Source organism: Poecilia reticulata, linkage group LG5, assembly GCF_000633615.1.
Source record: "Poecilia reticulata strain Guanapo linkage group LG5, Guppy_female_1.0+MT, whole genome shotgun sequence".
Lineage (NCBI taxonomy): Eukaryota > Metazoa > Chordata > Actinopteri > Cyprinodontiformes > Poeciliidae > Poecilia > Poecilia reticulata.
Genome location: NC_024335.1, coordinates 30,751,836 through 30,766,933, shown reverse-complemented (window position 1 = coordinate 30,766,933; position 15,098 = coordinate 30,751,836). Strand labels below are relative to the sequence as shown.

General features: G+C 39.8%; 1 protein-coding gene across 4 annotated transcripts in view; it reads left to right on the top strand.

Annotated features, from left to right (window-relative positions):
* The window catches only part of mst1rb (macrophage stimulating 1 receptor b), a 25,646-nt gene extending 18,856 nt beyond the window's left edge, over window positions 1–6,790 (top strand). For all 4 annotated transcript variants that reach the window (XM_008410476.2, XM_008410478.1, XM_008410475.1 and 1 more), the window contains 9 exons: window positions 555–708; window positions 949–1,038; window positions 1,669–1,884; window positions 1,978–2,058; window positions 2,167–2,348; window positions 2,751–2,860; window positions 2,954–3,119; window positions 3,911–4,047; window positions 4,829–6,790. In XM_008410476.2, the coding sequence (XP_008408698.1) occupies window positions 555–708; window positions 949–1,038; window positions 1,669–1,884; window positions 1,978–2,058; window positions 2,167–2,348; window positions 2,751–2,860; window positions 2,954–3,119; window positions 3,911–4,047; window positions 4,829–5,066 (1,374 nt within the window). In that variant the 3' untranslated portion in view covers window positions 5,067–6,790. The remainder of the gene's footprint in view (window positions 1–554; window positions 709–948; window positions 1,039–1,668; window positions 1,885–1,977; window positions 2,059–2,166; window positions 2,349–2,750; window positions 2,861–2,953; window positions 3,120–3,910; window positions 4,048–4,828) is intronic.
* Window positions 6,791–15,098: the final 8,308 nt, after the last annotated feature.

Genomic DNA, 15,098 nt, shown 5'->3' with positions numbered 1-15,098 from the left:
GGATGGATGGATGGATGGATGGATGGATGGATGGATGGATGGATGGATGGATGGATGGATGGATGGATGGATGGATGGATGGATGGATGGATGGAACTCCCGCCACAGTTTTCTTGATTTAGGTGTCCATTATGTCTCAGTAGAAAATTTACCCAAATGTTTTACACTAGGCTTTTGATCTTTGATTTTTTTGTTAAGCCCTAGAACTGACTGAGTGTACTTTCTTTTGACCATGACTGATATCTTCTCCCCTCTAAATGCAAAAACAATGGTGTCAAATTACACCACAGAACTTCTCATTTTTCAGGTCAAGCATTTTAAGCTTCAGGAAACACAGCTTTGCTTTAAACACTTGGAGGACTGCAAGGTAGTGCTTAGCATCAAAAAGAAGATATGTGCAAAAATAATAACACTTGCAGTATGCGTGTGCATGTGTGTGTGTGTGTGTGTGTGTGCGTGTGTGTGTGTGTGTGGGGGGGTGTGTGCGTGTGTGTGTGTGTGTGTGTGTGTGTGTGTGTGTGTGTGTGTGTGTGTGTGTTGTCTCTGCGCTCCAGATCTCCATCAACGGCCAGGTTCATAATGTTGGCATGGTGGTGAGGGTCAACAACCACTACATGGTGGGGATAGTTCTGGGAATCCTGGCGGCTCTGGTGGCCGGGGCTGTGCTGGCCTTTGTTGTGATGAAACATTTGAGAAAGAAAAAGAAAGGTATGTCCTTCTCTCTTTCTCTTTTTCTCCCTCTCTGCCTCTCTTTCTTGTGTGGACCTTGATCAGAGTTGTTTATAAAACTGTCGCTAGGTATGGATTGGAGTCTTGAATGGGTTACAAAAGTCTTTCAACTAGAACAACGCAAGTTTTTGACCGGATGTCCATGCGCTTTACTTTTTTGTGGGGGGGTTGATGATTAAAAACAATACAACAACAAAAACTTTGTGAAATGTCTTTCAGCCTCAATGATAGAAGCCCGTTTGTCCCACTCTGCTACTCGCTCTGTGACCAACACTGTGGAACTGTCTCCCACGGGAGACTACAGGAGAGGTAACTCTACAAAACGTATTCACACCCCTCAGACCTTTGCCAACAAGAAGAAACAAAATAAAAATAAAATTACACATATAAAGTCATAACATTACGAGAAAAAAGTTATATTACTACGAGCTTGTTTTAAGTAAGTAATTCTTTAATATTGATGAAAAAAGTACTAGTACCACTGGCAGATTATTTTATTTATAACAAGACCTTTTACCCAAGTTATAAGTGAAATAACCTGCCAATGGAAGTAGTTCTGAAATTATTGACTTAAAACCAGCTCTTATTTCTTGCTAAAAAGTTACTTGTAAGTTAGTTTTGTCTTATTTCAAGTCCACTAAGATATTTTCCACTAGAAACTTAACCAAAAATACTTGGTAAGACTTTGTCTTTTTGAAGTGAAAGCTCTCTAGAGTCTAGAGGGCCACATAAAAAGCAATTTGGCCCCCAGACCTTCAGCTTGACACGTTGTAGAGCATTGACTCATAATCCCAGTCAACTACATTAAAGTTTGTGGTTGCCGATGTGAGAAAATGTGCAAAAGTTGAAGGGGTTTTAATAATTTTGCAGAAATAATCTACAGATCCAAAACCGCAGTGATACAGCAGTGACACTCCTCTGTATCTGTGCTTCCACCAGTCGTTTCCCTGAGCCCCCCCACCCCTTTGATTGGGCCCATGATGTTTCGGGGCCTGGCCTACTCCGCCTGCAACAGAGATCCGACCCTCACCCCTCTCATGCAGACAGAGAAGATCTCCATCTCCAGCTTCAGACCGGAGCTGCTGGAGGAGGTGAAGGACGTTCTCATTCCTGCTGAGATGCTGATAGTGCAGCACCACCGCATCATCGGGAAGGGTGAGAAGAACCACATCAAAATGAACGTCAAAGGGGTACAAAAAAAAAAAAAAAAGTCAGCATTTCTCATTCTGTTTGTGGTTTTCCCTGCAGGCCATTTTGGAACTGTCTACCATGGTTACTTATCAGACTCCAGCAACAGAGAAACTCACTGCGCTGTCAAGTCTTTGAATAGTAAAGTCTGCTGTCAATTTAACAAGAGAACTAGAAAGTCAATCCAGTGGAACAAATTGTCTAAGTTATGTTTTTTTTTTTTTTTTTTTTAATCTATCAACTTTCCAGGAATAACGGATGTGGAAGAGGTGGAGCAGTTCCTGAAAGAGGGCATCATAATGAAGGGTTTCCACCACACCAACGTTCTGTCTCTGCTGGGCATCTTCCTGCCGCAGGAAGGGCTCCCCCTGGTGGTGCTTCCGTATATGAAACACGGAGACCTGCGGCACTTCATACGCTGCGAGAAGAGGGTGTGATCGAACTGCTACTGCTATAACTATCAAGCATTAAAACAAAAATCAACAGCAGCTGCAGTACAGATAAAATTAATAAACATTCAAAATATGGAAAGGCAAGAAAAAAAGATCAATAAAACACTAAAAAAATCTTAGTGTGCAAAAGAAAAAAATCTTAGTGTGTCAAAGGTTGGAAAAAAATACAAAAACGAAGTCAAATATCAAGTAAAGAACAAGAATTTTTTTTGATTTATTGAGCTTTAGACTTTTAAAAGCAACTAAAATGAATCTTAAAGTGAACTCAAGCAGCAGGGAAATGGCTGCATTATTTGATTGAATTAGTCTGTTTTCATGCAGCTATCTGCTAACCAATGAGTAACATATTTCTTTTGTTTAATTTTTTTTTCTTTTTTTAAGAACCCGACCGTAAAGGATCTCATCGGATTCGGGCTGCAGGTCGCCAAGGGGATGGAGTATTTGGCAACCAAGAAGTTTGTCCACAGAGATCTCGCTGCGCGCAACTGCATGTAAGAAACTAACGTCAGTCAGCGCTATTAGACTTTGACCTCTTGCTAAAATCAGTGAATCAAGGGACAATAAGCTCACTGTTCCGCCTTCAGGTTGGATGAGTCGTACACGGTGAAGGTGGCGGACTTTGGCATGGCCAGAGACGTTTTTGATAAGGAATACTACAGCGTACAGGATCACAGGAAGGCTAAGCTGCCCGTCAAGTGGATGGCCATCGAGAGTTTGCAGACGCAGAAGTTCACCACCAAGTCAGACGTGGTACGTGGGATGAAAGAGGACGATACCGAAGAGTTAAACATGTTTATGCTAGATCTGGCATATCTTGCAAAAGTATTCATAATCAATTAACTTTTTCATATTCTGTGTTGCTACCATTAGGAATGCACCAATATGGAAATTTGGGCTGATATCGATATCCCATATTAACATCGTTATTAACCAATACTTACCGATACATATTTTACTTTTTATTATCCTTTTGACATCTTGAAAAAAAATAACCACATTGCTGACAATGTTGTTCTGTTTCAGTTAAATTTCCCACAATCCTTTGCTGCATCAGCGTCACATAACCAAACAAAAACCACATGACAAACCATCTCTAGAAACAAAGGATAACAAGATGGAGATCAACATTGGTCGTTAATGTTGGTCCTTTATTTCATTTTTTACAGATTGATTTGTTAAAAAATTCTGAATTTCGACCGATGTCGGTGTTAGTGCTGATATATCATCCTCAGTAGCAATCACAAACTGCAGTGTTTATTTTTGGGATGATAATATGTGATAAAACACCACAGAATCATCCATGTTTGTGAAGTGGAACAAAAAATATTTATGTCCATCTTTTCCCAGTATTTCTCATTCAAAACTTAGGATATTGTTTTATGATCTAACCCTGCCTGAAAGTTTCTCCAGAACTTTAATCACTGAAGTTCTGAATTCAGTTCAATCTTGTGAATTAACTGTGTGTGGATACTTTTGCCAGGACCTCCATGTGGGACTCTGCATGTGTCTGACTGTTTGCTCCCCCCTGTTCTTTCCTGCAGTGGTCCTTTGGTGTTCTGATGTGGGAAATGCTGACCAGAGGAGCGAGCCCCTACCCAGAGGTGGACCCTTATGACATAACGCATTACTTACTGAAAGGCAGGAGGCTTCCCCAGCCACAGTACTGCCCTGATCCACTGTGAGTAACACGAATGATAGCAATTAGCTGCTAGCACTGTGGATTCCCAATAGGAAATAAAGTAAGCCCCCCATACAAGCACAGTGCAGGAGATCTGGACACAAAGTCCAACCGGCGGAAACAAGCTGTTCAAATGGTAACCCAGTAGTGGTAAATTGTCCACTACTCTTGTTCTAACATGGTTATGAAATGTTTTTGGGGAGTTAATGTGTACGACGCACTTTGAAAACAAACTCAGTGACACACTTCTTTGTTTTAGCAGGTTTAATGATACATTTTTTTTGCACTAAACACTGTTCCTAACCGTAATGACCAGGTTGAGAGGTAAAGCTAACAGTCGTTTCACCTGTATTTTCCACCCAGGTTTTGTCACACACGCCGTCAACAAACATTCTCACAAAATTACACTAATCCATTAATAAATTTATGACTACAGTTAGCTTCCTGCTTTTGGAGCATTCCAACCGAGCCAGAATTCACTTTATTAAACCCAGACCTAAGTTCTTATCCAGACTAGAGTTTGCTTTTTTTGGTTCGCATTTGAGTTCAATTGAGCATTCACAGATCCCCAAACGAACTGGACTTTCTAGACAAATGAAGTGGATTTTGATTGAAGCGGACTAAATGGGGCCACTTGGGATGCACCGTGTTGCCCTGAGTATTCCTGAACTGCAGTCAGGGGCCTCACAAAACCCCTCCTCTGGCTGCTAATAGCGCCTGGGCCACACGTTTGGACACCCCTGATCTACACTCTGTCCTCTTTTTTTTTTTTTTTCTCCAGATATCGCATCATGCTCCAATGCTGGGATCCTGATCCAGAGCTCAGGCCCAGCTTTGCCACTCTGGTTTTGGCCGTCTCCACCATCCTGTCGAGCCTGGAAGGAGAGCATTACATCAGCCTGAACATCACCTACGTGAACCTGGACCAGCCGCGGCCGTACCCCGCTCTCACAGACTCCCCCGACGAGTACGACTCCACGGACGTCGAAGACTCCGGCTCAGACTCGGCCTCTTCCTGAGGCAGAAAACAAACAAACAAGCAAACAAAAAAACACTCACCTCTGACACATTTGTGTGTTTTATGTCAAAGCAGGAAAAACAAAGTACCTTCTTACTGTCTGAGGACATGAATGTGATAGTAAGAGACTGCAGGTTACCTGAACAACACCAAAAGCTGTTAGTTTTTCTATTTAATAACGTAGAAACATTAGTCATGTCTCAAAGCTGCCTCTGTGGGTCAAAGTATCATCCTTTGTGTATTTTGCATACAGCAGCACCTCCATAAGTCAGAATTTCATAAAAAAATGAAAATAAAATTTTTTTATTTAAAATAATTCAACACAAAAACTGAAACTCATTTCACTCCCGGGTATATATTTCAAGCATTTATTTCTCTTAATGGTTGATAATTATCAAAACAAAAAGAATGACATGGGTATGCCCAGAGAAATTAGTTGGTTGGTAAATCGCACCAATTTCCTTACATTTTGGAGATCAGTTGATACTTACATGTGAAACAGATCATATTTTCAGCCCTCCACAAATGGCTGAAAATCAGCCACTGTCCCGTTTGCCTCTGCCAGCATATTTAGAAACTTTTCAGACAAAAAGAAAAACAATCAGTATTAGCCAAAATCTGAATCGGCAGGTCAGGCTTTCTAAAGATAGGTGATCGAACAGAAAAATGCAATTGGTGGAACCCTAGAACTGAATGGTTGAAACCGATCACTCTGTATGTAAGGATATCTGAGTTTCCTCTTTGAGTTTAAATTACTGAAATAAATGAAGATTTCTGTGGTTTCATAATTGATTGAGTTGGACCTGTTAAGCATTTATAGCTTAATAATGTTTGATACAGTAGGAACAGACCTATCTGTTCTGACATATTGCAGGGCAGAATTGGGCCTCTAAACATAGAAATGTGTGATTTCCACTGGTTGCAGAATCTCATATTTTAGTATCTATCAAAATTGAGTTTTCCTTCAATGATAAATTTCAGCGAGGGGGAAGCTGACCCACACCATCACACACAACCTCTGCCAAAAACGGTTTAGTATTGGCATAACGGCTTTCCAATGATATAGAATTGATCACTAATAAGCTTTAGGGGGACATAATTAACCAAACATAAATGTTCTGATTTCTTGTGCTGTTTGTTACTCACCCGTTAACTAGCTGGCTATCTAACTAGCCGACTAACACTGTTTTAATGCTGCTAAACATCACTATAGAGTAGTTATACAGTACAAGTTTAACACATTACAGTATGTAGTGCCAATATACCAACAAAGGAAAAATATGTTAGTTTGCCAACAAGTTCTTTAGCACAGTGAAGGCCTGTTGCATCACACTGGCCTTTAAATTCAGACTGCTTCTTACTTAGCTAGCTAATGGTTAGCTTGATGGCTTTTTTTATAGGTTAGCCGCTCTTTGCCATGTTTTTTTTTTTTTTAACAAAACTTCAAATAAAAGTTATTGTTAGTGCTAAGCAAATAGTATGGGAATATTTTTTACTTTGCTGTTTTCCTGTTATTCGTGTCAATATGACGACTGTAGTTTCAGTTATTCCACACAACGGCGAGTAAAATATTATTTTACTATGTGGTACACTTTTACCATAGCGTCACGTTAAATGCATTCTTACATTTTCTGTCTTTTTTTCAGTGTAAATAAAAGATGAGCAAGTTAGTCTGTTGATATTTCTGTCTTTGAAATAGTGTAATAAAATATTTATTTGTTTGTAGGTTGGCTGTCGTGTTGTTGAGTTCTGGGAATTTCAACAAACTAGCTACGTTTTCTTACACTAATTTCTTCTTCTGCATCTGTGTGCCTGGTGTTACACTACAGCAGGGAACAGATTTCAAAGTTCTCCACTAGAGGTCACTAAAGTATCAATAAGGACTTCCTGGCACCGACTCGCTGCTTCCCAGCTGCACAGCTCAAGCTGTCATTTTGTGGGGTATGCTAATCATTTTCACAGCAGTGTTGCAACATGACTGAATCAGGTTTTCCGCCCCTTCTTTTGGAGACAAACTGTAAGCCCCGTGCAAGGTATTAAAACCTGAGAGCACTTTTAACAACTAAAGTTCTTCCTCTCTTCACACTATATCAGGACAGACCAATTTAAATTTCAAACAAATAAGATGTAGGACTGACCAGGCTGAAAAAAATCTCATCAATGTTCTAAACGCCTCACCGACATGCAGCAGCAACTCCCTGCGATGTAAATAGACATCACCTTCTATAGAATCCAATCCTGACTCTGGACAAAACCGGTGGAGTGGAAAAAAAAAATCATACATCCTGCTGCCAAAAACACAAGTCAACCCCAAGATACTTGATTTAGACAGAGTGAGCCAATCCTAACCATTCAAAAGCGTGTTTATATGTGAGGCTGGTGAGAATCCCAAAACTTAGACACCAATGTCTGTCTAGTTTCCTCTTCTGTTATTACATAAGTTTGCTGGTGTTGGTTAAAGTCAGACACTGAGTGAGGCCGGGCATTTCTCATAAATAAATATGGGCCATTTTGAAACCTGAGCTGGATAAATCAACACATGCTTACTGTTGTGTTGCATCACATTTTGCGACTGCACTCCGAGGAACTGAGGCGAGTTTTAACTGTACAAAATGAAATGTTTTCCTCAAATGTCTAGCTTAGCGTTAGGATTTTATTTCGGAGTAAATTTAGTCTGTTTTGTGTCTGTACTACAAAGAAGCGATGAGCTGCGAGTTGTAACAAACCACGAGTCGCCTCAGGCTCAGTCAGACTGGTTTGAAGAGCTCTTGTGAAGAATAAGTTTCAAGTCTTGCTACATATTCTTAATTCAATGTGGTTTGGGACTTTGACTGGGCCATTTTAACGCATGAATATCATTCAACTGTAAGCTCTGACTGGTCTCTTGCTCGAATATCATCTGATGTTTTCCAACCTCTAACAGGTTTTCTTCCAGGATTGCCTCGTATTCAGCTCCATCCAACTTCCCCAAAACATGACGCTGCCACATTCATGTTTTACTAATATTGCTCAACATACTTCTGAAACCTTCACGGATATTTTATGTCGACATTTATTTACACTCAGGTGGCTAATTTTTCTTGTTTTAAAAAAAAATAATAATTTTTTCAAATGGTTGCACTGGAGTTTAATTTAGGCACATCAGAGTTAAAGGGGGTTGAATGCAAACATATTGCTCACTTTTCAGACTTTGATTTGTAGCAATAATATTAACAACAATAATAACAATAATACATTTATAAAGTACTTTTCAAGACGCTCAAAGACTGTACGGTAAGAAAAAACAAAACAAAAACAATAGCAACAACAAGGAATCAGGAAAAATGAAAATAATATTTTTGTTTTCCCAGTGCGTGACAATTCTGTACTACTTTGCATTATTTCATTCCAGAAAGTCTCAATAAAATACACTTTGGGGTTGTAATGAGATAAAATGTCAAGAAAAAAGAAAAACATTTTTTAAAGATTTTCCCCATCCTCTCCTTTGCAGATGTCTTCTTCCCTATGTGCATACCCCACAAAATGCAGGTTATTATTCCTACTACTAATAATAACATGTATCCTCTACGCTCGTCCTGGCTGTTTATGAGCTGTTGAATTAGACGGCAGCCAGATTTGAGAAAACATAAATAACTGGTGCTGGACTCCTGTGCCAGATCTTCAGAGTGAGAGAGAGAAAGAGAGAGACACAGAGAGAGAGAGAGAGAGAGAGAAACACACACAGAGAGAGAGAGAGAGAGAGAGAGAGAGAGAGAGAGAGAGAGAGAGAGAGAGGAAATAGCAATTTGTGAGATTGGCCATGTGAATAAGACTTTCAGAAATTGATATGCTAATTATTTCCGTCAGAATGCCGCGCTGCTGGCAGATTTGCAAATAAATGGCAAAGCCAAAGTAAGAGTTTGTGAGATTCTGTTGACTCTGCTCTAGCCCTGTTATCACAACACAAACAAAAAAACTCTGTGGTAAAAATAATGTCCTTTAAAAAACCCCCCCAAAAAACAACTTTTGTGAAAAGGAAAAGCGAATTATTCCCCACTGTGTTAAAGTGTTTCATTGTGCAGCAGTGAGCTGTGTGTCCCGGTAAGTGTTTTCCTCTCAGCTGCTCAGAAACCGGCAGGTATTGTCAGAGGCGAGGCGCTTCATGCTGATTTTGTTGAAAAAGGCTCCCGAGCTCATTTTTCTGCAGGGAAAAAGGTCCCAGGGTGGGTCTTTAGTCTTTATGGCTGCACAGTGTGCATGCCTGGGAGAGAGAAAAAAATCAGAAGAAAGGGTTTTGTAAAAGCTAAAAAAAAAAAATAAAAAAAACAAAACATCGATATACTGGGAACAAGTTTCCTGGTTTCCCTCAATTTTCTGCTTGATATTTACAGTTTAACTCAATGACTGTTTAGATTTGGAGTCAAACATGGCAACGTGCATGCTTCTCTGTCGCTTAATGTCGTGTTTAGAGCATAAATCATGTCTGAGCTTCCTGGTTTACTAGTAAAATATAACCCATGAAGTCCAGGCTTGTGCCAGGCGACTAATCCGTTGTCTTCCAAAGATATTGCTGCAACGTGATGTTACTGGCATCTGTGGTGCAACATCTGGATGTAATAGAAACGAGGCACTAATTATGGCTGCACCAAGTCACCTTACGAGGAATACTGCAGACAGCACCTAGCATAAATTACCCCTGGTAAATTGGGTTAATGTACAGCTTTATAGCTACAGCCTTAATTGCGTGGAGCTCTACTTACACCTTTAGTTGTTGCTCTGTGTTTCTTTATGATATAATTGGCATCCGAACATGTGGTTGTAAAGCAGTTTACGACAGTACAGTTTATTGAGCTCTGCGTTAGTAGTGTTGACTCAAGAAGGAAATGGTTGAAAAATAAAGCAAAGAGAAACAGAATTTTTTTAATTATAAAAATCTAAAAAGTTAGATATGTTTTTGTATGAAGCTGTCCTTTGTAGAACCTTTGGCTACATTTCTAGATGCAAGTCTATGAAAGTAAATTAAACAAAATTTAGAAACTGAAATCTTGCCCCACCATTTTGTGTGTGTGTGTGTGTGTGTGTGTGTGATTTGGATTACCATTTTAAGATATCTTATATTTTGACTATAACATAGTAGCTCTGGCTGTTCCTCTGGGATGCACTGAAGAAAAGAAACCAGGTGATCAAACTTAAAATTGAGATCATTTAATATATCAAATAAAGTTTATCCAAGTAAATATTAAACTGTCGTGCTAAGCAAACATAAATAAATTAAGTTTGACCAACTTAATTCCATTACATGTAACACATTAACTAATAAAAATTTCAGTTGGAGCTCAACGTCACGGTTTCAAAACCACTCACGTGCAGCGAACAGCATCACGGACCCTGTCCTCGCGCACACTGGTCACCAAATTCAAACAAGTCTCCCGAACATTGCGGCTACCGTAAGATGACAAACCGCAACATGGACGAAGAACGTTGGCCTACGTACAAAACTTGCTTACAGAAAGGGGTAAATATTACGGATTTTGTCCATTTGTTATATTAAAAAGAGGTTTCTCCCCTAATTCCTTTGACTCTGAGGTTTACAAATAGTTTTTTAATCCTTTCCAGATTCTGATACGTTCTTGAACTTGTTAAATCTGGGCATTATGAATTGCTTTTGGAAATCTTTTGTGGGTTTTTATAAAGTTGTTTCTTGATTCCATGGGCCTGTGTGAAACGGGACAAAAAGTTGTTTGTTACAGTTAATTAATAATTAAATAAAAGTGGCCATTACATGTCAAATTGATTAGATGTTTTTTTTGCTGTTGTCTTAATATATTAAATAATAAATTAAATTGTTTTTTTTTTTTTTTGTTTTAATCTGGGGTTAAGGTCTGTTTGATGATCTGACATAGTTAAATAAAACAACAAAAAAAGCAAAACGTATGGCTGTAAAGGGGGTAAATACTTTTTCACAGCACTGTACATTTACCGCCCAACCCTGTTTGAAACACCGAGGCAAGAAGTTATGTTCAATCCAAGTATTTATATAATTTCCAACAGTTTGCTTTTTCACCTTTGACCTCTCAACCAACACTGGTGAGTCGAGTTGGAAGGAAATCATCTCACTAGTGTTATTTATCTGTTTGCTCTTTATGTGAGGAACAGCAATGTTGTTGGTTATCTGCAGGTGTTCTATTGCCTCGATCTGTTATTCACAAGTGACTATAAGTCTGATAAGACTTCATGAGTCAAGCTTATTTCAGTGGATCACTCTCATTCCAGTCGAACGCAATAATTTAAGACAAAAATAAATATAAAGAATGGCCCTGTCCATCCAGAAAGCCAGCCATTTGCTGCGGGACTTTAAGTTATCTCCATATTTTAAACGGTGGTTTGGATTGGCGATTTCCTGCAGCCATTAATCTTTATTGCGCTGCAGCATATCGCCTTGGCTGTCCCTCAGACGGCAGTAAATTGTAAACAAGGAAGTAAAACAGGAGAGTTCATTTACGCCTTCCCTGCTGGGGTGAGGAGTGTATTAAACCCCATAAACCTAAACTGTGCAGGCGGGAAAAAAAAAACAACAACAAAACTTGCTGGGTGAAGGGAGTGCCAAACATTCGGACAATTGAGAAACCATAAAAAAAGAAAGGGGAGCCACAAAGAAGAGGAAAAAAATCCTCTCAAAATTGCTGAAAACGTAGAGATGGTGTGTGCTCTCCCTTCATCAGGTCTGTATCCTGCTTTGAAACTGGTTTTAGTGACTGGAAGTCTGCCACAGGAGAGCACAGAAATAGTACAAATCCTAAAAATAAAAAAGAAAGAACGTACAAAATTGCGGAAACGGGATGAGTCAGAGTGCTTTAACTGGACCAAGGTTCTGTGAGTAGTGCTGACTGTTGCAAGTGTTTGGCTTGTCAACGAGCCCTTTTTTAAATTCAGATCGTTTCCACAATCTGACTATTAACCCCACAACAAAGTACTTTAATCACCTACTCTCTTCCTGTGAATCTGGCTCCACATCTTTATGCTCATACAGTAAAAAGTTATCAATGGAAGTTTATAGAGACACAAATAACAAGCTAAATTTACCCAAAATGATCAGGTTTTTTTTGTTTTTGTTTTTTTTTTTAGATTTGAGCAAATCATTTAAAAATAAACATTGTGGAGTTGCAACTTTCTTTCTATATATTTGTACGGTGCTGGTTGTAGAATCTTTAGTCTTTGGTTTTATTGTGGAGACTAATCCAGCTGCTAAAAAAATAAAAAGTCAGCATGTTGGGAACTATTAAATTCCCAACATGCTGGATTGAGTTAATCTTTACCTTTTTGAAGAGATGCTTCCAAACCTGTTTTTCTTGAAAATAGGTGAAAGTTTCATGCACATAACATCATGTAATGTTTAGCTCTGACTCTCGCAAAAAAGAGAAAAAGAAAACACAGTGAGAGAAAACATGGATGAGTGAAATAAAATGAATAGATTTTCTAAGTTTGACTGGGATCACCTTTTTCTATGGCGCAGGCTCTTCATCAAACATTCAAAGTTGAACAGCTGTCCTTTAAAAAAAGAGAAATTCTCATGTGGAACAGTGAAAAGGGAAAGGTTTTCAGCCTAGCGCCCAAATACAGTACAGATGCAGAAACTTGTAGTCCCCAGATGCTGGAGCCTGTTGGCAGGAAGCAAAGCTGAAGGTTTGCACCAATCAATACTCCATCAAAGATTCTTCATGTGCAGAAGCTGTGAGTCCATCTTGCCTGAGCAGGAGTGAACCTCCCTTTGGTAGCTCTCCTCCACACCTCTCTGAATTCAACCCTTAAATTATTTAACGTCTTCTCAAGGTTGGAGCAGCTTTGAAGTGAAATGACTGTTGTAGTCAGATGTGGGGTTAAAACATATTTGCTGCGTAAGTTGATAAACAATATCAACAACCTTTCTGAAAAGTTAACACGAAGTATCTTGCTGTTGCCGTGTCAAGGTTAAATAGGTCACCTAAATTGCTGAAGGCCACCTGTGTGTCATTTAAATCCAGCTGTTCTCTGAAGGCCTCTGAGGTTTGTGAGAGAACATTAGAGAACAAACAGCATCAAGGAACATAGTAGACAGATCAAGGACGAAGCTATGGAGAGCAAAGTTGGGTTACGTATCTCACACCATCATTCATACATAAAAAAAATTATAGTGCAACTGCAGAGTAGCAAGAAGTCTGTGGTGTGTGTGTGTGTGTGTGGGGGGGGGGCAGTCCAGTTTGCCTCAGCTTCCTCTGAAAAGAAGAGCAATTGGAGAACCTTCTTCCTGACTCTGAAGGTGTTGATGGTCCATGTCAAGTCTTCGGAAATCTAGACTTCAAGGTATTTGTTGTGAACCATTTCCATAAGAGTCCCATTAATGAATATTGGAACAAGGGTGGGGGTCGTCCTCCAAAGGTCAACGACGAGATCCTTGATCCTCCTTGCACTGAAGCAGAGATCGTTCTACAGGCATTAGCCCACTACCCTGTTGACCACCTGCTGATATGCTGAGTCATTTCTGTGGTGTTTCAGTATCAGTAGGGTTATTGCTGTGTTGTCTTCAGCAGACTGGATGTTCAGCTAAGCAGTCAGGTATGTATAGTGAGCCCTGAGGTGCACCAGCGTTCAGAGTGACGGGACAGATGGATTTATGTGGATTCTGACAGTCAGAAGTTTGTCTGTCTTGAAACCCAGGATGTAGCTCCAGAGAGAAGGTGTTATACCAAGCATTAATAGTCTGTCTTATAGTCTCTGCAGTACTATAATAGTAGAAACAGAGCTAAAGAGTAGCAGTCCCGACTTTCTAAGTGGTTGAGATGATAACTATTGTCACTACGTCTGATAAAGAGTAGTGCGTCCTGAAGGCAAACTGATCTGGGTTTGCCTTTCTGTGGCTGGTGCTCTTTATCTGTGGTATGATCAGAAACCACTGGAGTTGTCTTCAGACACACTCAGACCACAGCCTGTGACGGCAAAGTGTTGGAAAGACAAGTCTGCATCTCGGTGAGTTATTGGACACACTCCTTCAGAACCCTTCCAGTGATGATGTTTGGGTCTGTTGCTTCACAAGGGTTAATGTCCTGCAGATTCACCCCTAGCTTCCTCTGCAGGCTGAGAGGTGGATTAGCTAGGATCAAAACATTCGTGTGTTAAGGCCAACACACACTGAACCCACTTTGGCGTCTAACCCAACAGAAAGTTGCGTTGGATGATGTACGCAGTAATTAGAACAGTAATTAGAGTTAATGGGGCCTTGCAGACTACAATCAAGCAAAGTAAAATGCTCCCGCTGTGGGAAGAAATACAAACTTAAATATTTTACTCACAAAAAAGACAGTGAGTAGGAGCTTAGAAGTATAATAAAATGTAAGAACGAAGTAGTAATCTTGTCTGAGCAGCTTTGAGTTCACTGTCGGACCGGCTTTTGCGTGTGCTGGAGGGATTTCTGGTATGTGCTCTCACTCTTTCTGGACTCCAGTGGTCTGTTGACCACTGGAGTCCTCGAGTCAGAACCTGTATGTCGGTAAAAAAATCAAAACGTAAAAAGTTGAACACAAGCATTGACACTTGGCCTTGATGACCCTGACAAATCCAGACTTCAATCCAATGAGAATCAGTAGCAAGATTTTATGTCTTTTATCAAATCTTGCTAGATTTGAGCTTTTGCACCATTAAGAATTGGCTTCAGTCAGGTTCAGTCTCTAGATGTGTAAACTTGGCAGAGACATACCCTAAACGACCTAGCAAACCTGAAACCTGATGAAACAAACTTTTACAAACATGCACTTCTTCATAAAATGTCGGGGCAGAAAATCCTGATAAAATTGATGAAAGCTTTCAGTTGTAATGTGACAAAAACATCAAGGAACGTAGAGCCTTTTTGCAAGGCGCCACTAGCTAATGTCTTGCCAAATAAAATGCGACTAAATCTCCGACTGCTCTGTTACCAACTGAACAAATTAAATGTAACTTGTGTCTCTCTGGAAACAAGCTGCCATCAGCGTTCCTCTCATTGCATCTCTGCCTTTTCTAAAGACTCCCAGCTGTGCGCCAT